The sequence below is a fragment of the Esox lucius genome, chromosome 13 (assembly GCF_011004845.1).
Source record: "Esox lucius isolate fEsoLuc1 chromosome 13, fEsoLuc1.pri, whole genome shotgun sequence".
Lineage (NCBI taxonomy): Eukaryota > Metazoa > Chordata > Actinopteri > Esociformes > Esocidae > Esox > Esox lucius.
Genome location: NC_047581.1, coordinates 19395128 through 19413622, shown reverse-complemented (window position 1 = coordinate 19413622; position 18495 = coordinate 19395128). Strand labels below are relative to the sequence as shown.

The 18495-nt window shown below is 43.6% G+C and overlaps 1 protein-coding gene across 1 annotated transcript in view; it reads right to left on the bottom strand.

The window, feature by feature from the left end:
- Positions 1-1146: 1146 nt before the first annotated feature.
- kntc1 (kinetochore associated 1) overlaps positions 1147-18495 on the bottom strand; it is a 35399-nt gene continuing 18050 nt past the window's right edge. The window contains exons 19-62 of the mRNA XM_029124870.2: positions 18233-18344; positions 17459-17602; positions 17284-17340; positions 17121-17192; positions 16817-16936; positions 16557-16700; positions 16302-16397; positions 15852-15955; positions 15621-15723; positions 15037-15171; positions 14610-14729; positions 14259-14331; positions 14072-14139; positions 13655-13956; positions 13285-13457; positions 13065-13165; positions 12806-12950; positions 12581-12637; positions 12310-12473; positions 11978-12082; positions 11589-11717; positions 11377-11493; positions 11045-11154; positions 9925-10141; positions 9719-9808; positions 9474-9639; positions 9283-9341; positions 7424-7640; positions 7245-7318; positions 6675-6885; positions 6331-6443; positions 6168-6223; positions 6003-6081; positions 4547-4671; positions 4280-4415; positions 3742-3837; positions 3558-3614; positions 3385-3439; positions 3205-3268; positions 2775-2904; positions 2151-2240; positions 1813-1967; positions 1553-1655; positions 1147-1357 (exon numbers count right to left, since the gene is read on the bottom strand). Of these exons, the coding sequence (XP_028980703.2) occupies positions 1328-1357; positions 1553-1655; positions 1813-1967; positions 2151-2240; positions 2775-2904; positions 3205-3268; positions 3385-3439; positions 3558-3614; positions 3742-3837; positions 4280-4415; positions 4547-4671; positions 6003-6081; positions 6168-6223; positions 6331-6443; positions 6675-6885; positions 7245-7318; positions 7424-7640; positions 9283-9341; positions 9474-9639; positions 9719-9808; positions 9925-10141; positions 11045-11154; positions 11377-11493; positions 11589-11717; positions 11978-12082; positions 12310-12473; positions 12581-12637; positions 12806-12950; positions 13065-13165; positions 13285-13457; positions 13655-13956; positions 14072-14139; positions 14259-14331; positions 14610-14729; positions 15037-15171; positions 15621-15723; positions 15852-15955; positions 16302-16397; positions 16557-16700; positions 16817-16936; positions 17121-17192; positions 17284-17340; positions 17459-17602; positions 18233-18344 (5074 nt within the window). The 3' untranslated portion in view covers positions 1147-1327. The remainder of the gene's footprint in view (positions 1358-1552; positions 1656-1812; positions 1968-2150; positions 2241-2774; positions 2905-3204; positions 3269-3384; positions 3440-3557; positions 3615-3741; positions 3838-4279; positions 4416-4546; positions 4672-6002; positions 6082-6167; positions 6224-6330; positions 6444-6674; positions 6886-7244; positions 7319-7423; positions 7641-9282; positions 9342-9473; positions 9640-9718; positions 9809-9924; positions 10142-11044; positions 11155-11376; positions 11494-11588; positions 11718-11977; positions 12083-12309; positions 12474-12580; positions 12638-12805; positions 12951-13064; positions 13166-13284; positions 13458-13654; positions 13957-14071; positions 14140-14258; positions 14332-14609; positions 14730-15036; positions 15172-15620; positions 15724-15851; positions 15956-16301; positions 16398-16556; positions 16701-16816; positions 16937-17120; positions 17193-17283; positions 17341-17458; positions 17603-18232; positions 18345-18495) is intronic.

Genomic DNA, 18495 nt, shown 5'->3' with positions numbered 1-18495 from the left:
AGTAACCTGAATAATTGTGTAGGATAATGTCAAATAAGGCAATTTTCTTCTTTGTTCTCAGGAAGGCTCTTGGGGAGTTCTATATCATTTGCCCTGGATTACCCACATGAGATCTCACACAGGAATTACTAGGAGGTAACCAGAATGTGTGTGTTGGAAGAAACCATTGGCAGAATTACAAGTTAGCGCTACATAGGAAAACCTCCAACTTCAGTCAGACATACACTTTGCCAGTTAGGGAGGTCCATAAAATACCCAGGGTTAAACAGAGCAATGGCCTGCATGAACAGCACAGTAAGCATGGTACATAGACCAGAAATACACCCATTCTCTCATAAATGCAAAACTATGGCAGATAGTTTATTCAGATCCCCATTAGCAGTAACGAAAGTTGTCAAACTCTTTGCATGTGAAAACAGAGCCCCATTTATTACTAATTTGATGCGGGCTTTCAACAGGCCAACTTACAAAAAAATATATATGATCACTTTTCACCTGTGGCAAACTCCTCCAAAGTGGTAAACTGGCCCAGAGATATTATCATGTGCCACAAATCCCCTCAAAGTCCTAAGGGAGAATTAGCATAACTGCCACAAAAACATTGTATGAAATCTAATAATTTTCCAACAAATAAAAAAGTTTCACAAATAAATTATAAAAAAATTATTATGGTACCAATATTCATGTTCAAATAATCTATAAGGGCCTTGTTTGAGCTCCAAAATCTATTTCAGATACAACAATTTGGACACAACGCGTGAAAGATTTTACCATTGTTCTTGAAACATGGATAGGATTTGTCCCACAACTAAAGCAGAGCATGGATTCCTGTCTTTCTTGGCAGCACTTGATTACATAACTTGGCAGTATTCTAGGATTGGGGACAGGACAATTTTTTCTGATTCCTAGGAAGCATTAACAATACTTATTATTACACACAAAAATGTAAATACAGCACAAACTGTGTTGTTTATTTCATACAGCTTTTCACTCTATTAAGCCAATCATTTTAGGAGACCATCTTATTTGACTTAGTTTTCTTAAAAGATGCATCCATTACTCCTTTACTGTTTTTTCATTTTCAAATGAATGTAATAAACCATTGTGTTGAGATGTATAATAATTTTATTTATTTATGTAAAAATTACAATAAGAAAATGTTTAGTAAGCAAAGTTATTTATAACTGGATAGTGGAGGGTGACTATATATAAGATTAAGACCATACAGGCAAACATTTGTAGTCCAAAGACAGACAAATAGAATAAACGTACAGTGTTTGGTACTTTTTGTCCCATATGTTATTTATCCGGTTGATAACCACACCATTCATCTATCTATATCCATGCTGAGAAACTCCTGCAAAACAAGCCAAGAAAAGAATATTACATATTGGTAAAAACAAGGGCAATCCATACAGAAAAGGCGGGAACATGAATGACTCCAGGTCATTGGATAAAGTGTCTGATAAATTTAATATCATTAGTTTTTACATGCAACATTTATAAACAAGTGTTCTAAAACAAAACAATGCTGGGTGTGAATTATCATTACCTTCAGGGCACTTGATACAGGGGACCTGTCAGGAATTAGTTTCCCTCCTTTACGCTGTCTGCGTCTCAGGAACTCATGGGCCAGGGAGTTGGCATCCTCCTCCCTAAACAGAGGGCCAACAAATGGTCAGGACTACAGTAACTATAATGGGAAAAACTAAAATCTTCACTCATTGGAGTCTGGAATGTGAGGCTGACTCTTTCATTCAATTATTTGATACAAAAACTGTGGCTGGTAACATCACTGCTTAGAGGACTTACCTGCTGTGGGAGATCAAGTAATCAACCAGGTCTTTAACCTGGTTAGAGTTGCCACTTGATACAGAGTGTTGCTTGAGAAGATTGAAGTGCTTTGTCTTCCACAGCTTCTGGTACTGTCTGGTTTGGCAAATGAACGCCAGGACTGTGTCCCTTATCTAGAGTTGAAGAAGACATTTGTAATTGACACATATTTCCATACAACATTTATGAAATAATCAAATGTGTAAAGATTATGAAGAACAGACAATCAGACACACAGTTTAGAGTGAAACTGAAAAGTTTCCACTTAACTGTAGATCAAGTAAATCAGCCAATAAGAGCAAGGGACAGCAGCTCACCTGTGAGGGCACCCCCGCTAACTCCCCTGTGTTCATATGCTCATCCACCTGCTCTAGGATGGCGATGAGGTCACAGGTCGACAGGAGGCCCTGGGAGGAAGCAGTCATACACACCCCATCAGACAGTAGGGAGAGACAGCAGGATATTTTGCTAGCAGCGCTAACTCAGAATTTCTTTTTCAAAATAAAACGCCATCATTGAAATATATACGTCAATGTAGTTAATCTATTCGGTAAATTTTATGTATAATGTCCGTTCCGATGTTGTTCTCGTCTGTTCTTTTTCAGACTAGATGGTTAACTAAATTGCCTTGTAAATTGCAATGAAGGCTTTTTTTTTTGAAAAAGAAAATCTGATTGCTGCCAGCATAATGTCCTGCTGCTAAAATAACGCTAATGAAGCCTCCTCAGGTCCAAATTATGATGGCTAGATGACTGGCAGCAAAAGGTGGACATACACAATATTAGGTAGGTGGTCATAATGGCTGATCGGTGTAAAGTAATTAAAGACCCAAAGACCAATGTGATGAAGGGTATATTTATTAGTATTAGGGAATGGATAGTGTGCAGTGCTCCTCCTCAGCGGACACTACCCCTCCTCCTCAGTGGACACTGCTGCCTCACCTGGATCTGTTGCTCCTTCTTCTTGGCACATGGGATGAGCAGGAGGGCTCCCAGGGCAAAGGCTGTCAGACTGAACTGAGCAAAGCGATTGGCGATGCCAATCAGGTCCAAGTTCAACAGGAAAGGGCACCTGGGAAAGTGGTGGGATTAGAGGGACAGGGAGGATATAGGATGAATACACAGCTCCGGAAGAGACCGCTGCACCTTTTTCTTTCCTTTCCAAAAAAGTTGAAAAGGAAAGTTTTGAGTGAGGAATAGAAGTGTTTGCAGTGGTCTCTTAATATTAACCCTTCTGTTACTCACACAAAACCTTCATTTTCAACTTTTTCTCTAAGAATTGTTTTTACCAAAATGATACCACAAATATAATTTGTGATTGACCTGAAAATATTTATCAACCTATTTATATCTAAAATGCAACAGAACATACTTAAGAAGTAGAACAAAGGTCCTGTAGAGAGTTGCCTGCTGTTGGGGACTCAGGGGAAGAGATGCTATGTGACAGGAAAAAAAGAGAACATGGCAACATTACAGACACTGTGACCACCTGGTCTTCACCTGCCATCTTATTACCGTGCGTTTTTAATGGGGGACTAATAGATGAATTTACCTGATACAAATGGAGCTAGAATCATACTTCTCCAAGTCCTAGAAAAACAGGGGACCTAAATGGAAAAGAACACAGCGTCCTCAATTGTCCAAAACAAAGAGCAAGTGTGTCCCCCAATCAACGAGAAACTGTATACCTTGAGCTTTTTTTTACAAAGACATGGTTTTAACTACCTCCCAAATAGCGGGGACAGCTCCCAGTGCCTCCAAAACTTTCTGTAAGTAGTTTATCTGAAAGGCAGACAGGAAAACCACAGTGTGTCACCAATATATTCTGTCATAATACAGTATCAAGCAGATGAAACCTTTGGCATTGTTCTAAGGGCCTCATCAGCATGGGTAGACTGCCCCTACCCACCATGTTGAAGCCCAGCAGTTTCTGCAGGAGCCCATTCCACAGCTGAAGGTCAAACACCTGGTACTCCAGACTGAGGTCAGCCACCAGACGCACAGCCTACACAGAACACAGGGGATCAGCTGGTCGTCACGTCAATGCAAACCTTGATAAGTCAGCCAGAATAAAAGCATGTCTACGGCCAAACAGAAATGCACATCTTGCTGCCATAGTTCGGCTGCATTTCAGTGGAAGTCAATGCCCCATCTCGTAAAAAACGGGATTATATTCAGTTGATTCCCTACGCAAAGTCTCTGGACGTTATTTTTAACCTTCCATAAATGCTGACGATAGTTCCTAAACATAGAACCCCTCAACCTACTGCTGACTTATCCCAGATGCTAAGCAGGATGGACCTGGTGGGTGCCTGGACTGGAGACTTGCTACAGATAAGACTTAAAAGCTTCTGAATGAAGTTTAACTTCAATTACAAGTGTAGAGATAAGTGTACTCCACAAAAGGGGCCACAGTCTAGACCATTCAGCAGACCGAGCACAGCTACCTGGGGCTCATGACTGTGATTCTTCCACAGTCCCTTGACCATGCCCTCTTTGGGAATGTTGAGGAACGTTTCGAGAGTGTAAGGGATGTTTAATGCCTCCAGTTGAGACAGGTATATGTAGCACTTGAGGTAATACCTGTAGAGAAAATAAAACAATGCATAAACAGCTATATACATTTAACCCATATCATCAAATGCTACATTGGAACGAACAGAATAGAGATGAAACGATTAGTCACAGCTACTATCTGAGAGAGATGCATTTACTGGACTTGGGTCTTTGGGATGTGTAGCTGGGTCTCCAGGGTGGTAGGATCCCCGATGTGGATGAGACAGAGCAGGGCCCGACTCCGGTGGCAGAATGTAAGACGAAGTCCCGAACTGCTTAGGGGCTAGGAGGAAATACCAACAAGAAGTAGTCAACACTATGACACACAATGATCCAAAATACAGTACAGCCATCTACTGTTTTCACCAGCCCTCAGTTCCAAACTAAACATAGATTTATTAGAAGAAACTTAATCTTCACCACCCCACCTCCACCCAACTACATAGTTGAATACATCTTAACTACCACAGAGCTCAAAGGACCTCTGCATTAAAAACAACTCAGAGACACTCCAACAGTCAAGCCAGCAAAAGAGTATCCTATAATATCTGACCTCCAGCCCAACATAAACCCCATCCCTCCCTATCATCCTCCCTCAAATCATTCTCATTAAGGTATTCACTACAATTAGAGGTAGGAGAATGGCGGGAGGATCAGTCCACGTATAGGTCCTGCTCGCCTTTCAGGTCCACTCCAATGACTAGATTATTCTGAGAGAGATCTAGAACAAGACAATGCTAGAACTTTCCTAAAGAAGTTAAAATCATCTAGGTGCGAGCTAAACATACTGGAGTAATCAATCACACAAATTGCCTAAACTCTCGCCTCGGCCGAAAAATTATGCTTGCTCCACCCGTCAACATCTAAGCCAGATATAAGAGCCATTCTTCAAATGAGTTTCTGGTCACTGGTTGAAAAAGTAATGCTGTAAATCCCCAAAAATGTGTACATTTTCTGTGCCAATATGCATCCCATTGCATCAAAAACATACATTTTCTAAAACAATTACATTTATCTAAAACAATTTCATGGCTAACTGAGGTATGATAGTGATTCTACTTACAGATTATGTCCATATAAACAACAGATTATACATCTAGCCAAAAGATTAAAATAGTATAGTTGGTAATTTTCAGAAGTGTCAGACTGCATTTTTGAGTAAATAATTACAGTAAGAGCATTCTGTTACCAGTCCCGGACAGCAATGAGGTCCACCACAGGCGGAAGGTAGCTCCCTTCACATCAGATTAAGAAATATCCCATAGCGTTCTAACTTCACTAGAGAGGGGACGCGTCTCTCGGCCAGACAACCGGTATGTTACGATATACTACCAGAAGTTTCCAAAATGATAATGGTTCAAAATTAGATTAAACTCTCCTGGCATTGAGTAGAGGACAGATGGTGAAAAACCCTTATAAAAACTATAATGGTTATGTATTAAACTTGGGTTGACAAACTGCTTGAACAAATTAATACCACACAAGAGATCACCAGAGGTCTCTACACCAGAATGGAAGCTATGAGTCATACAGCATTAAACAGAGCCAGCTACTTCAGGAACATCAGCCGATACTTCAGCTAATCCTAAGAAAATGTGAAAAACCAAAACTCACCCATGTTTCTGCAGAAAGGATAGGGCCTAGCAGATGGACTCCCACATCCATGGGGTAGATCTGCAGTAGATACACCACCCTGACAGGACGATGATATTCAATATCATTCAATGTATTTGGATAAAATCTCCAAGTAAAATCCCAGATCATGATGCAGTGAGCTACCTCATGAGATCCGGATCCTCCTGAATATCATTCACACATTCCCGGTTGTTGACGTCCTTCAAAATAAACAGCATTAAACATTTTGAACATCCTGCACGTCTCCCAGAATGTGATCATTCAGCCGACATGTGGCAGCTCAGTGAGACCGTCCAGCTACACTAACCTTAGCTGCAGCCGGGCCGGTTTTGCAAATCCATTTCTCCAGCAACATACTTCGTATCTTCAGAAAGTCCACATCGTTGATCGTTGCTATTTCTTTGCATGCGGCGTGAATGTCTAGTGGGACAAAACAGGGAGTAAAAAATAAATAAAAAAGACACACAGCCTAACTCCACTGTCATCTTAATCTGAGAGAACCGTATACCATACAGAACACTGAGGACCCCATTTAAACTACGAGGTGGGTCATTGAAAATACAGGCCTGTTCTTGGCTCCATTTGGCAGAGAACAGGCCTGTATTTGGAACGGCTGGACCGTCATGGTCGTGTTGGTGGTGGGCCGCTCACCGGGGTAGGTTTGGCTAGCGGAGCCCCTGAATCGTTGCTCCACACTGCTGTGTTCATAGAGGGTGACAATGAGGTGTGCAGGTTCCCCAGTCAGCTTCAGGTGCTCCGGGCTGTTCAACTGGCTGGCCATGAGGGCATTCTCTGTGGCAGAACGCCGGAACTGCAGATTTAGCTTGGACAGGAAGGTATCCACCCGGGTTCGCGTCGTCTCCTGATCAGCGGACAAGATGGAGGAGAGAGCTAATCTTTATTTCAATGGCTAATCAGCCTGAATCTTTTCACCTCAGATAACGAGTTAAAACTGGTTGTTGTCAGTAAGATAGAAGTGGTTTTGAGTGGCAGGGAAAGGGGCTCGTGTATGTGTGTATATGGGCGGGTGCACAGCACAGATTAGGAGCGAAAGACCAAAAGGACAATCTGAGAACACATTGCTCATAAAAAGTAATAAAACAGTGAAACATTTTACCTATCCAATCATTTTTATCAACGAGTTTTAATCAGATCTTTGGTGAACCTTTTGGCCCTCAGGGCATCAACATAATGTTAACGCAAAACAAAAACCGGTCCAACCTCAAGTTTTGGGTCCTTCAGCCATGATTCACCGAGTGCTAGGCAGAAGTTCAGTGTCTGGGTCTTAACAGTGCCTACAGACAGAAGCAAGCATGCACAGTGAGAAAAAACATGAACGTTGGTCCTATGATAACTCATGAACAGTGACATGGCAGTGTCTAACTGGCAAATGGCCTGACCTGGAGGCAGCTCCTGAGCTATCTTATGGGCTGTGGCTGCCGCCCACTCTGGGTTCTGGATGGAGCGGATGTACCCCGTGATGGTCTTGGCCACCTTGAAGACCTCGGTGACGGATGGGTGTTTCTGCCCCCTCTTATGCTGCTCCAGTAGGATGGGCTTCAAACGTCTCTCAAACAAGTGGTTGACAGCAGACATGTACAGCTTGTCAAGGCTCATCTGACAGAAGGTACAGAGAAGCAGAGTAAATCTCCCTGTACTCCAACAGCTGCACCTCCAGTCACCACTTGGTCAAGCTCCTGAAGTTTGCGTATGACACCACCCTCATCTGACTTATTTCTGATGGAGACAAGTCTGCCTACAGGTGGGAGATTGACCACCTGGTGTGCTGGTGCAGTCAGAACAACTTGGAGCTCAACGCCCTAAAGACTTCAGGAGAAGCCCAGCTGCCATTCCCACCATCGCCGTAGGTGGCTTCCCAGTCAACTGGAGTCCTTTCGCTTTCTGGGCACCACCATCGCCCAGGACCTCAAGTGGGATCTGAACATCACCTCTCTTACAAAGAAAGCAGAGCAGAGGATGTACTGTGCCAGCTGAAAAAGGTTTAACCTGCCAACGACTATGATGGTACATTTCTACACTGGCATCACAGAGTCCACCGTGACCTCCTCCACCAATGGACTATTCAGAGCTCTCCCCTCTGGTAGATGGCTGAGGTCTATCAGGACCAAAACCTCGCGCCACAAGAACAGTTTCTTTCCTACAGCAGTAGGCCTCATGAACATGCCCCTGAAACCAAATTGAAAATAGTCCGCTCCTAACATACACATACAATCTTCAATGGACAAATCTATAACCCTTTCCCACATGCATAAACAATCCTCAACTGGACAAAATTTACACATTACATATACTTTTTAGTAATTTATTAATGCACAGTCTACTATTTTTATGCTCAGTCCACTGTTCTTATGTTTTTATTTCCCTTAATAATTTTTTTTATAGATTGTTGTGAAACATACTTGTCAATAAAACCCTTTCTGAATCTGATCAAAGGCAACAACTAACAATGCATCCTAACATACTGTTAACACTACAGCTCAAGTTACGGAAGGACTACCACTTATATCTCAAGATTCTAACCTAGGTCGCCCACATGAAAGGCTGTGTCTTGAACCACAACACCACAGAGCTGATCATTTGCCGCGTGTCAGTACAGCATATTGACATTACATAATATTGTCATGCATTAGCATCAAGTTTAAAAATCTGTCTGTTTTAAAAGCTTATTAGCCAGTAATACGTTGCTAGACGCCATTACGCATTGGGTAAACTTTGTAACGTTTCTTATTAATTTTACCACCACAAATAGCATCTATTAACTGTATGGCTTTTGCCACTGGCCATTTTAACAGCTTATTAGCCATTCGTGAATGAAATTGATACACTAACTACTGTATCAATATAGGTGACGATAACTGACTTTTACTTCAAGTGAAAAGACGAGAGAATCGTGTAGGCAGCGAAGTGTTTGTCTATCCTGAACAAATCCTAATATCCACCAGAACTGTTTTATTTTACATAGCTACATAAGGTTATAGCCAGTGAAGTGTTTGTCTGTCCTGAACCTCAGGCATAATGCGTTAAGACTGTTATGGGAGTCAAACGTGGGACCTGTTGTTTCGTCGCCCGCGTCTCTAACCACTACGCTATTTAAAAAGGGGTAGTCAGTCAGTCAGGGACGGACTCACTCAGTCAGTCGGTAAGAGACTGACTTCTATGCCGGCTCCGCTTACGCAGTCCGGTAAAAACAAACACCTGTAATTTAAAAGTCAGTCACCAGTGAAGCAGGGTACTGTACCTTCATTAGTTTGCTTATCAGAAGCAGAGTTGGAAAAGTCTCTTCACTGAGCTCTGGAGCTAAACAGAGAAAGAAAACCTCTCAAATTCCTATCTTGGTTAATGAAAGTTCTTTACAGTCACCTCACTGAATAATATATAGTCTGCTTGACCACATGAATATTGAAAGCTTATACTAAGCACAGTACTCACAGATGATCTTCCAGTAGCAGGTGGTCTGCATGAGCAGATGGAAGGGGAGTCTGGTATTAATCAGGACAGAAGGTTCAAGACCATTCTCCAGAAGATAGTTGCTCTCCAGGTCCGTTGGGGGAGAGATGCGCTTATAGGACTTCAGGTGCTGGAGCAGACCCATCGCCTGCAGATGAAACAAACATTTAGTATTGAACAAGAAAATTACAGTTCTTTGCCAGGTATGTAACCCTGAAAAGCCCCACCTGATTGACTGGGAGGCTGGTGATTTGCTCCTCGGCTTTTTGTATGATCCTGAGAACTCCCTCAATCCTCTCATAGTTATATGGGCTGAGCTACAAAGGAAATGGAACAAAGTTAGAGCCAGTCAAACGTAGCATTTTCTATACACATTACTGCATGGTCACATGGTGAACCAGTCCATTCAGGCTTAGAGTCAATGTGCTCAGACCTTGAGTATGGCGGCACTGAGGCTGATGGTGAGGTTGCTGGTGCTCTGAAGGAGGGGAATGATCTGCAGGGCTCTCTCCAGGGCATCCTCATGACCCAGAGGCTTCTCCTCTCCCCGGCCTTCACAGGGGTCTCCTGCCGGCCTCTCATCATCCTCCTGCAGCAGCAGGGTGGTGATATACTGGTTGATCACTTCGTCTCTGTTCAGACCGAATGTGCTGCCAACAGGAGGAACACACAGTAAATGCAGCTTAACGACACCAAACGACAGTAGGCCACTACTTTGTCTACTAGACCATTGGTAATTAACCAGTACGCCTTGAAGAAATCAGGTCGACTGCCAAACCTTTTGAAAAATACACATAGATGTTGTTTAAATAATATATTTAAGGGTTAATTCTATACACTAGCCATTCTTCCAAAAGCTTTATCATATCTCTGTTCTAGGCTATATATATGGATCGGCGCTTCATATCCAGCATGCTTCAGCTATTGATATATTTGAAACAGGTGAGGTGTGTGCATCTTAAGTGATGTGTATCCCTTTACTCTGCCTGTCAGAATGATTCCCACATGAGTTTGTTTAGTGCTAGCTACACCACAGCATCTATCAAAGAAACAAAGTATGGCTCTGAAAGATATCGGTTAACTCAGTTTTCCCAAAATGATGCATAGTGCAGTACAGCAGACAGGTAGACAGTCTGGGATTGTGCACAGTAACATCAGACGCAAAACTGGTAATTCATTGGTTTATAATGTTGCACCTTTAAAAACAAAATCCATTTATTTTTTGCTCCAGTTAAATAGGTATCAGGTGCCCATAAGAGGGACACAAATTAATTACCATGAGTAAGGAACTATTGACACTACGACAGAATGTTTGAAATAAACCCTACATTAATTTCCTGTCACAACAAAATGTATGATTTGCACTTCGGATTAGAAGAGAGGGACAACATTATCACTAAATAAATGAAGGAAAAGTTCAGGTGTGTTGCTGAATACAACGTTGAGGCCACCAAGGCGTGGTCCACCGAACTACCTCAAAATGTCCACAGTAACTGGGAAGCAAAGCAAACCACAACCAGGAAAGACTACAGGAACCTTCTATAAGAGCTCACCTGCAGTACTGGAGGATAATCTCAGGGGTGGTGTTCCTGTTCTTCACCAGGACAGGGATGAGGTTACTCTTCATCTCTGGTCCCTGACGAAACACAGCCTGGATGGATATCTAAGGGGAGACGCATGGTTATTTAAATCCTCTTGTAAAGCAGGAAGGGTTGCATCTTAGATTACCCTAATAAGAAGGTTAAGCTATAATACAGCTACATTCAATTGGATTTACACTCCCTTCAAAATTTGGGAAGGCTGTAAAAATATATATTTGTTTTTATTTTCTATAATATCTCAGAGAGCAAATGTTAAAATAGAGCATTGAAGATCTTCAACAGACCCCTAATTGTCCCAGCTTGATCCCCCACTCGGCATCAGTGATGATGGACAGAAACTTCTTCTGCTCCTCTTCCTCATTGTACAAGCTACAGAGATGGGCCCCCACCACAGCCACAGTCTGAAATCAATGTCACAAAATCAAAACAATGACAACTACACTAAATGAAATTGATTATGATCTAGTCAACGAAGTGGAATGAATTACCAACATACCAAGATCTTTTTATAGTTCTGCCAGGTGTTGTCGATCACCTTCCACAGTATCTTAAACACCTCGTTTTTGGAAAGCAGAGTGCAAAGTCCAATAGCCAGGTCACAATCCACCACTCTCCAGTTAAACACCTTCAGCAAACAGTCCAAATATCAGCCATTAGTTACATACATATTTTAGTAAATTTAGTCGATTCTCTAATCCAGAGTGATACACATCCGGGAATGCATTGCGCACACTCTTATTTTTCATGGCCAACAACCCCAGAAGCTCCATACTGAGCCCCATACTAGCCTATTGTAACTGATACAGACAGCATGACCCAAATACAATTTCATTTTCTTACTAAAATAAAAACAACCTCCAATGGTATCTAGGACTGCAATCTCACCTTGTGGAGGAGGGCAACTGCAACAGAATTGATGGAGGACAGAGTTGTTGTCCTCAAACCAGTCAAGCACGCCTTGTAATTTAGCAGGGCCTCTAGGCCGTGCAACTGAAAAAGGATCACATTATTGTAATGTAAAGGCAAATATTGACAATGTAGATTAGTGGTCTATTGTACAGACGTTCTAATAAGAGATGTGTAGAGTTCCAGAGATATGAAACATCAACACAAATCTAAACAGTGATCAGATCCTTGTCCGTTGTCCTCCATAAACACATAAAACATCTGAACAGAACAATTGGAAGACCAGAAGAAAACTGGGGCTGTAGTCATACCTGAGCGCCCAGCTTGACGTCCATGATGTTGGAGGTGATGTGTTGTAGACAGCTGCCAAAGGAGTCAACCAGCAGTCTGAGGGCCAATTCCAACTGACTGCACTCCTGCAGCATCTGAAGCATGGAGGCCAGGGGCGTCAGAAGAGACTTGAGGAAGTTCACGTCTGCAAGTGGACATGAAGGTTTAGGGGATCACCGGATGAAAGGATTCATAAAACTGTGCACTGTACATACAGAATGTCTATTAATTAGATAAAAATGTGGCCGCTACCTTTCCCAAAAGAGCAGTGAGAAAGACAGGAACAATCCAGTGGATAAAGTATTCTATCTACAACATGAAATAACATGAGTTACTGCATTTGTCAAAGAACAGCTTAAAACGGTCCTGATAACATCAAATATCTTATTTTCTGTACATTCTGAGGACTATAACACCACACATGATACACTGTTAAAAGGATCCTAAACACCTAGTTTCCAGAGCTACTGTAGATACCTGAGGAGAAAGGCAGCAGACAGTTGGTGATCTCGTACTGGACCGGCAGGACTGACACAGGGTCCAGGATGATGCAGTCCTCGTTGAAGACATCCTGGAAGCTCCAGTGGGAATACGGGTCCCTTTCAGCCGCCAGGGACATATCCTGAACACAGGACATTAAAGCCTGATTACCTTAACAACACCTCATCAAAATCTATTCATTAAAATTCAATATAGGACTTGTTATTGAGGCTTTTTGGTGAAGTGTAGCCATCACCTTTGCTATGAAGCCATAGTTGTCAGACAGCTGACACTGGTGGTAGACGTCCATGGCTGCCCGCGTGCTCTTACACAGCTCCACACAGTCCAGGAGTAGGTCTGACAAACAGAAAAACCACAGCGGAGAGGCCATACTCAAGTCAGAAGTCTCTGGAATCCCCCCAGGCTCAGCGTGTTAGTACTGTACATTAAGCCTTTCTATAAGAGCTGTGTGGAACCTGAGTGGCAGACAGTGATTGCCTGGCAGGCCAGATTGTGGATGACTGCTGGGAGGTCCACACCCTCGGGGAGGACCATGGGCACATCTGCCTTCAGCATCTGGCACAGCTTCTGGGCGGCACTGAACAGCACCTTCCCAGTACTGGTGGTACCATGATGCTCATACAGCTCACTGTGTGGACCGGGTCGACAGACAGAGACACAGAGGGACAGTGAGAAAAGCAGGGAAGTAACTCTTCACAAGACAGTTAGAATAATGACACGGCTTCACAAAACAGTGATCCAGCCTTCCTTGGAGCGCTGACATTGCTTTTCTTTACCTCAGAAACAAGTAAGTAACTCTGCACTGTGGGTTCCCCTCCAGCTAACCTGAGTATCTTGAGGGCCTTGTCCACCTTCCCGACCCCCAGGGCTCGCAGAGCTAGGTCAGCCCATAGCTCCTGTTCCGTGCGCTGGAGCTGCCGTGCTAAGCGGCGGAGCCCGGCCTCGGTGGAGATGGTCTTGGTCTTGCCATCTGGGTCGTTGGCCACCATGGGGGTGGCTGTGAGGGTGCTCTGGGAGGGACCTTGTCGACGGGTGTTCTCGTAGGCGGTGATGTGGCGCTCCTGGATCTGCTTTCGCACAGTTGGGTCCTCGTAGTTGTTGGGAGTGAGGAAGATGTCAAAGTCTTCCTGTGAAAAGAGGATACAAGGTTTGTTAAAACAACCTTTGTTGTCAAAAGTTGTCAAAGCAGTCAGTGAGACAGGTGAAATGTTCAGTTGCAAACGCATTCTGACTTAATATTACCTGAAGGTGTGCAATCGCCTTGAACATCATCAGATTGTTCTCGCAATCAACACTTTTAAATGCGTCTCCTGACCGTGAGAGATGACCACACAAACAATTAGTCTTGAAAAGCAATATGCTTATACGTTGCCAACTTCTTTCTTAGCAGATGCCTGCAAAGTCTGGAAGGAAGGAGCGCTGCCCCTACCTTTCTGGATCCTCTGAAGGAATAGTAGTGCCTCCACCATAACTTGAGCTATAACCATCTGGTGCTTCTTGTGCTATTTGAAATGGGACATGGAAAGAGAAGCAACCTTGCTTGATTTTGTGTATTATGGCTAATACACCATGGCAAACTCCATGTGGCCCTCCTGTCTAAGAACAGCCTGTTGTATAATTGCCATATAGCACACCACCTTTTGACTTAACGCTGAAATTATACTCATAGTGAGAAAATGCATGTACAGAACGTCACCCAATGCAAAATAGTAATTGAACAGTAATTGTTTTCTCTCTGCTGAAGGCTAATATACCCAAGATGCCCCTGAAAGAGGCTCACCTCCTCAGAAACGTGGTCTTTGTCCTGCAGCTCCAGTCGTGCCCAGTTAGCCAGCCTCTCGATCACATGCTCCGCCTCTGCAGGGGGGAGGTTTTTGAGGAGGGTCACACACTGCTCATTCTGCAAATAAGAGAAAGCAACACACATTACGATCCCCACACACCTGCAACATGCAGAACAAACAAGACTTCCCATTAGACAGCAACAGTTACCATGTCGACTGGGCAAACACACTACTCAGTGGTTCCCAACCAGGGGTACTAGGACCCCTACTAGACCCTTTCCACTGGGGGTACTTCAGAAGACTTACGTGACCATAGGCTTACTGGTATAATGCACCAGAGATGCTACTTCAGGATTACTCATTGTATGGCAAAATTTGGTATGTGGTACAGTAGCCAAAAGAGGCGGGGAACCACTGGTCTACCTGGCTTTGGCTAATCAGCTGGATGAGGTACAAGGTGTGTATCTGGGATGTGGGCAGTTTGTAGGCCCCAGCCAGCTTCAAAGAGTCCTCAAGGGAGGTGGGGAGGTCCTGCTTGAGGATGTACCTAACCAGCGTCTACAGGAGCAGAATCAACATTCATTAGTGCCGACATGGAAATATATACACGCATATACAGAGCGGACCAAAAGGATTCAGAGAATAAGCTATTAGCTGCCCTGCAAGGCAACAATTGCTGTACGTCATCAAATATCTCTGCAACAATATAATTGGAACCTCCTGTTTTCTAAGAAGGATTGTGAAATGCAGTGTAAGGTATAGCAAGTGTACCAAAGAAGCCCTTCATAAAATGACAAGAAAAAAGTACTTCACACAAGTATCTCAATTTAAAATACTTTATAGTCCACGAATAGGCATAATTTGTGGATTGGGAAGCCTTAAATCGTAATATACATAGGCAATAGCAATGTGGACCTGTTTGCGTTTTAACTCAGTGAAAACCTAGCTTGTGGGCTAAGGGAATCTAATCAAGTAAAATCTATGAGAACACACGCTGAAAGTCCTACCATGATTTGAGTGTTGTTGGAGAGGTTGAAGTTGCGGATTCCATAACCTCTGAGCAGTTTCCTCATCTCCATCAGACGGTAGCTCTCCTTCAGAAGATCCTGCCTGTGGGATGGGATGTGGAACATAATGAACCCAAACAGTTCACAATTATAATCCAAGCACTTAACTTAATGGGTAAAGCACCAGGCCTCACTGTTACCAAAGGAGGATCAGCTCGCTAGGCGTCTTACTTTGGTCCCTTCATCTCCAAGTACTGCTGGACCAGCCTCTCCACCACCTCACTCCAGGGCACCATGGCCTTCTGCATGATGGCCAGCACAGCGTCCACCACAAGCTGCGCAGCACAGGGCAGTTAAAAACAGTGTGTAGCTTTACTATAACCACAGTACGTTGATCAAATGTATACATACGCCTACAATGTAACTGGCCAAGCCCTGGTATATTCAAGTAATAACGCACAAGAGAGGGTGGTATATGGTCAATATACCACGGCTAAATTATGTTCTTAGGCAAATTGAAGTGCCTGGATACATCTTTTAGGTGTGCTATATTTGCCATGTACCACAAACCCCAGAGGTGCCTTATTTTGATATCATGAACTGGTTACCAAAATAATTGAACAAATATCTTTTTTCAACATCCAGGGATTGACCTAGCCGGTTAATAATAGTATAACTCACATCACTGTCTACGATGCAGCCAAGCAAAGCCACAGCTTTGGCCTCCCACTCTGTGAACAACGTAGTGGTCTGTGAGCTGCAGCGCTCCAGCAGATCCTAAATGGGGAGGGAGAGAGAGGACGAAACGTCCCACATAATGACACAGATTTCTGACAGTCAACGATCTAGAGAGCGAACACCATTTACAACATTAGCATCTAGCAAACTTCATTTGCAGCCAAGTGAAATGCTTGAAGTTGTCTGCTAGACGAGCACCTTGATGTACTGTAGCAGCAGCTCATCCAGGGGTAGCTGGTGCTCCACACTGTAGGGCCTGATGCTGCTCTCCACCGTGGCAGCAATCAGCTCTGGCGCAGGGACCTTATCCAGCATGAGGAAGGCTACGCTGCGACTGCTAGCCTAAACAGACCCACAAGGCGGAGAGAAATGCCATGTACAGTACCATACAGAAAAAATGTCATTAAATAAAAGTCACATTCAGAAAATCCTTAGACAGTTTTTACACAGACACACACCTTCTCAAAGACTGACAGGGAGAGCCTGCAGTGGTACTTGTTATAGAGGTCCAACAGCTGGCGGAGGTTAGACACCAGGGACTGGACCTGCTCGACTTCCTCTGAACCACAGTCGTCCTCCTGAGACCAACAACCACAATTAGAGGATGAGAAGCTGCTTCCTCCTAATGCACGACTGTAAAGACAAATCCGTGAATGAAAGTTTGCCTGAACTGAGAGCACAGAGCGGGAATAGGATGTAGGGTGACGAAGGGGGCGGGGACGGCAGGAGGAGGGGGACGCCATCAAATGAAAATTAGCTCACAGTAGGAATCCACATCCACATCGAGGGCAGCCCAAGTTCTGCCAAGTTCAGTCCATTTTGGGGCCAGTCACCCTACACAGAGAGAATAGAGGGGTAGAAGACACTTGTAAATGTGTGAGCACCTACTCAATAAAGCACTTAGAGATATGCCTCAAGTCTTTACCTTTTCTGTTAACTCCAGAATCCTGGCCCTTTGCTCCAACCACCTTGCAAGGATTTTCTAGCAAAACGTAATTAAAAGTCCTCTTAGACAAGACACTGGAAATAAAACCTGTTCAAATGTTTTTAGACATGATTCGTTTTCAACCCTAACTGAACATGGCGAGTTTCCACTTTACCTGTCCTCTGGGGAGCACTCTCCTTACAAAGGGAACAATGATGCTCCTAAACCAGAGACAGAGATCCTGGGATGGAAGATCCTCTGGAATCGAGTTGAGAAGATCTTGAAGACCTTGATCATCAAACTGGGTTGCAATCTCTCCCTATAGGATTAGAAACAACAAATCCATACACTGCAGAAACAACAATGAATACAAATCATGCTTCAGTCAAAGACATACACTCAGCGGGCAGTTCATAAAGTTCACCACCCCAATCATGAAAATGGATTGTTCCTACAGACAGTGAATCACATAGCCGTAACACGCAGTACAAAGGCAGACAGACATTGAGGCATTCCCTTATTGTTCGACCTGAATATTAGAATAGGAACATCGGCCCTCCCGATCTTTTCACGCCGGGTGTACAGCGCATCTTGTACCAGACAAAAAAACATTCAGTCAGCAAACATTTGGGGGTTAAACAGAGAGGCTAAAGGGCAACAATGACAGGTAGGCCTCAATGACCGACCCCACAGATGGGCGTCTGCAACAAGCTTTTTGCAGCATTAAGTTCCCATTGGCTTAACAACATGACTGCATCACGTTAACACCGAACATCAGCATCACTGTGGATCTCAAGAACTTACAGCCCTAAAGAATTCAGGCTGTTCTGGAGGCTCAGGGGTCCAAACTAAGTACCTAATACACTGGCTACAGTTAGTGTGTGCAACATGTAAAAAGGTTTACCAGATATGTTAGGGTGACACAGTTGACTGTCATCATTTCTATTACCTCGTGTCTAAGCCACAGGTGCTGGGCCCCCTTCAGGTCACCCTCTTTCAAGTGGGACAGCACATCTCCAATGTAGTCGCTGCTGTTCAGAAACTCAATCCAGGCGATCCCACTGGAGGGGAACAACAAGTTGTGGCAAACAGAAGGTTGAAAGGGCAGCTGCCTAGTGTATTATTGTAGTCTGATTAATAGAAAATGGCCAGTGGATGCATAAGGAATATTAATGTCCACAAAGAGGCTTGGGAGACACTGCAAGCAACTCT